Raw genomic sequence first — 4389 nt, 5'->3', positions numbered from 1 at the left:
CCTTCCAGTTTCTGCAAAGTCTTAGGGCCTTAATTCGCTTCTGTACCGAGGTCGAATTCAGCCCAGTTACATCCAACAGGCGTCTGATGTATCGGATAACTTTACCAGCGTTGAGAGGGGGGGACAATCCCATTTCATAGACCTCTCTTCTTGCCCTTTCGTAGCCTCTTCTTGTGTCCTCACTTATCGAGAGCCCTAGTAGCTCCAGATTCTGAGCAGTAGCCTCAGCTGAACCGTGTGCGGGCTGAATCTCGTTCCACTTCGTGAACTTCACGACGTGAAGGCGGAGTTTTCTGACATGGGGGATGTAGCGGTCCAACGATGACGGACGAATCTGGCATCCCTTTAGTTGGGCCCACTCAAATTGACAGGAACTCAGTCGGGTCCGCAAACGAGAAACCGAGCACTATGAGCCCACGTTAGTCGTGAGTCGCAACTTCTGACAAAGGTGATGTCTTACAGACTTAAAGAGGAGTGAACGCCACAGCTTTTTTAAGGACTTAACGTGGCACCTCCCGCCACGACCTCGGCATTTGACCGGTGGATACCAACGAAGCACGAGTTAACCTAGAGATATCATCAGCTATGCTGTTCAAGGTCCCGGGAATATGATGAGCATTGAGTCGGTAACGGAAGTCGCCGAATTTCCGAACGACGGAAGCAAGGCTCATAGAGCGTGACCTGAAGCTTCTTAGTACTGACACCGTACAAGTGTTGTCAGAGAAGCATCTGATATAAGTCACCCGCGGAGCACATATTGCCCGGATGTACTCGAAGCCGTAATAGACTGCGAGTAGTTCGAGGAAATTACTATCACCGCTGATGAACTTCACTGGTTTCAGCTCGGCAGGAAGTTGATCATCGAGCCGATTCCTGCGCTCATACCAAATCTGCCTCCAAATCTCGGGGTTTTCCTCCATATTTATCGAAAACTATCTTAGATTCCGAGTATCGCATCGTGGAAAGAAGTCCCTATCCAGACCGCATCCAGAGGCATCGGTCACCAATAGATACTCATCCTTGTAGTCAATGTATGGAATACGTTTGTTGTGACTGTGAGTGAACGTCTCGGCGGACTTATGTAGCTCTAGGCGCCTGGGTTGGTGATATTCTGACGCTCCGAAGAGACAGTCGCTGGCTCACGACCATCAGTACTTCATAGGGCTTATCGAATTTGGGCCGTATTTCGGGAATCCAACCTGTACACCAGTTTATGCGGCCAACGAGCGTCTCCAACGTTGCTCGCGGTATACATAGCTGATCGGATAGCAACACAGCGATTATCTTATCTCTTTTGGTCACCGGCACGCTGAGTTCGATATCGTTATTCTCCCCGATATCCACCCGATAACCAAGTATCCTTCCATCACTCCTCAAAGCGTGAGTTTTCGTCAGATCGATAGGTATTCCAAGTGCTGTCACCAGGAGCAGGCTGAATACCAGACAGAACCTCGCCTTGCTTGTGGCCATCGTATAGTCATCCACATATACGATCGCTCGAAATATTGTAGTAACAATCTCCGGGGCGACCATTCGCAATGCACAGTCCAATAGGCGTTTTACACAGCGTAGGCTCGCCTCCCGAAAACGCTCGAGAATTTTACGAGGCCGAAAGGCAGGCAATTGTGCTTGAAGGCTTTGCTGGGATCCCGAGGGTCCAGAAAGCATAGGAATCCGCGTTCGCTCGATTCCACACTAATCAATCTGAACGCTGATACTATGTCCCATTCTAACAACCAAACTTGGCTACCCTCATCTCCAACACTAGGTGTTGGTCGCGGGACATTAGCCAATAGATCGTAAACATCCCGGAACCTAGGAAGACAGCGGGTTGTTTTCAGTTCACGGACAGTACCGTCTTCGCCTTTGCTTTCGAGTAGAGCTCCAGTACGTACGGTAATATTGATATTACTCCTCCTGAAATCGTCCAATTGTCGGATGGCTTTAAATTCCTTCCCGTTTTTCCACATCACATGAACTTTCGACAACGCCTTGCAGTCTGGACTCGTCGATTCGACGATGTCGAACTAATCTCTGATAACCGGCCTAGCCGAAGCTCCTTCGCTATGAGCTCTTCGAACAGCCTATACATATCTGGAGGAATGCTGCCCTGCGGCCAGTCGCGTAGCCTCAGCTCCTCGAGTTTTTCGCCAGGCCACCGCACGAAGGACGGCTCATCCTTCTTTGGTTCACCAAAGTTGTCAGTATCGATTGCTGGCCATTCCGCATTTACTCAAACCGGGATCAAGATGCCAATTGGTGCTCCCTCGGCTACCATCCGGCAGATATTCGCGTCTTCACCGGGCGACTCCGTCGTTGCTCCTTTACCAGGGGCCATACTGAGGCAGAGTTCTTCTAGCAGTCTAGCGCGTAGTCTACGCGGCGTAGAGAGGACGGGGGGGGGGGGGCGGCCAGCTCTCCCAGCTCCGATTTAGTGATGTCCTTCGCGACCGAGATGAAAGTGGTCGCGGACTGCTCTTCCCGAGAGCTGGCGAAGAAACGATCTAAGAAGTCCTTTCGGGCCGCACAGAACCTCTCTGTGTGCTTAATTAGAATCCCAGAAGTACTCTCTATTATTGGCAGCTCAGATTCTCGAAACTCGAACTTGTCCCACTGCCCTGAGTACCCGGAGCCATCTCGAGGCTTTCTCTCCACCGCTGCGGCTGATAATTCCTGGGTCGACGCCTTCCAAGGGTGATCTTCAGGCTTGCTGCCCAACTTTCTGCCCCTATCTCGCTGTTTCTTCGCTTGGGTAGACCTCACGTGTGGCATTTCCCAAAGAAGAGTCTCTTTGTTGAGTGGGAACCAAACTGAACGACAGTCGTTCCGAGAACGACGTTTCCTCCGCTCCATTTATGGTGTTATGACCACTAGGAACGGCACTGACGCAACGCAACAGCCACCAGTTTTGCCTACGTGATAATCAAACTTCGGAAAATGGCGGAAACTCAGCTTCAACAGTGTTGGATTGGCACCAAACCAATGCCGCAGCTATTGGTCCTTAGGGTTCTTCCTTGATGGTTCATCCTTCACCTGCCCAGTCCTAGGGCGTTTATCAGACCCGAAGCTACTGTCCTTCTCCCCACCTTGACCGTTCTGCCAATAAGGCTTAGATTGGGGGTCGCCGAAATGTTTACGATAACGGCAATCCCTACCGAAGGGACAGGGTTGGCGAGTGAAACGGCAAGTGTCAGCACCGAAGTGCATAGCCCTCCCTTGCCTACGTATACCCTTGCCCGAAGGTGGCCTGGGTATGCCAGATTGGCTCACCGCTGGTTTAGCCAAGGCTACAGCTATCAACTCGTGAGACTGATTGGATCTTAAATTGGTACCGAGGGCAGAGTCGACTTGGAGAGAAGGGTCAGTGTCCCGCAGGCGGGTGACCCCTTGTGGCAAGGCCAGCCTGTAACCCTTATCACACTCGACTGCTGCCTCGAACGATCGTGACCTCGCTAACCAGAGCAACCGGCTCAGATAAGCAACCGTGCCTTCCTCAGCTTCGAGAAGATCTCGACCACGACGACACCACCACCACCACCATAGTTTTTGTTGGAACCGACGACTTCGCTGGCAGTACCGGGACTTTTGGTGGATGAGCTGGCAGTCTTCGCATCGGCTACCTCCGTCATAGTGGTTGTTTCGGACTCTCCGTCGAGTCCCCCATATGCACACCTTCTCAATAATTCGTCGGTCAGCTCCAGGGCCGCCTCGAGCACACCCACAGTACTAATACCCATGTCGACACAAACATTCGACGCTTTCTCAGCCAAGTCGGGGAGAACTTCGCGGAAGGGGTCGGGCGTGCTGGACGTGGTAGAAATATAAAAACAATCTGCAACCAGCTCACGTAAATCGTAGCATGACCCAATACTCGTCTAGCCGAATTCTGTGGCGGAGTTTCTGCCTAGCCTGGCACGCTAAGCTAAGGTCCTCAGCTCGGGCACCGAGCCTCGGTGGAGGACACGGTGTCGCAGTCACTGTCTCTAGGGCAACGAGAGATTGAGCGGACACGGAGGCAAGTCGACGAGTGGTCAGCCACGCGAGGCGGCCGTCCTAAACTCGTAGAGCCACTCTAGCCCGATCAACTCTGGGTATCAGCTTGGTCTAACCCCGAGACAGAGACGCACAGAACCCAGGTCTCATGATGAGACTAACATCCCGCCGGGATGATCCCGGCAGGGCTACTACTCGAGACCACCTCGAGAGTCACGACAGCTTCCGCTTGTCGTTCTTTACCCCACCATCCGGCCACTGAGGGAGTGACTCAATCATGGTGTCGACCATGTGATATTGTTATCAACAATTCGTTGACGTCCCAATGGTTCGGACCCTACGCCATAGGTCAGTGCTGTAGGGATAGCGATCCCAGCCTATATTTGACCTGCCACT

General features: G+C 52.3%; 1 protein-coding gene across 1 annotated transcript; it reads right to left on the bottom strand.

The window, feature by feature from the left end:
- Nucleotides 1–2991: 2991 nt before the first annotated feature.
- Pmar_PMAR012888 (hypothetical protein) lies at nt 2992–3403 on the bottom strand (the record flags this gene model as incomplete). Its single annotated transcript, XM_002766111.1, has 1 exon — nt 2992–3403. A coding segment is annotated over one exon (412 nt), but the record flags the coding sequence as incomplete, so codon positions are not given.
- Between the last annotated feature and the right edge of the window lie 986 nt (nt 3404–4389).

Source organism: Perkinsus marinus (genome assembly GCF_000006405.1).
Source record: "Perkinsus marinus ATCC 50983 genomic scaffold scf_1104296973568, whole genome shotgun sequence".
In the NCBI taxonomy this organism is placed as follows: Eukaryota; Perkinsozoa; order Perkinsida; family Perkinsidae; genus Perkinsus; species Perkinsus marinus.
Note: the sequence above shows the minus strand (reverse complement) of the source record. Positions and strands in the feature narration are given on the sequence as shown.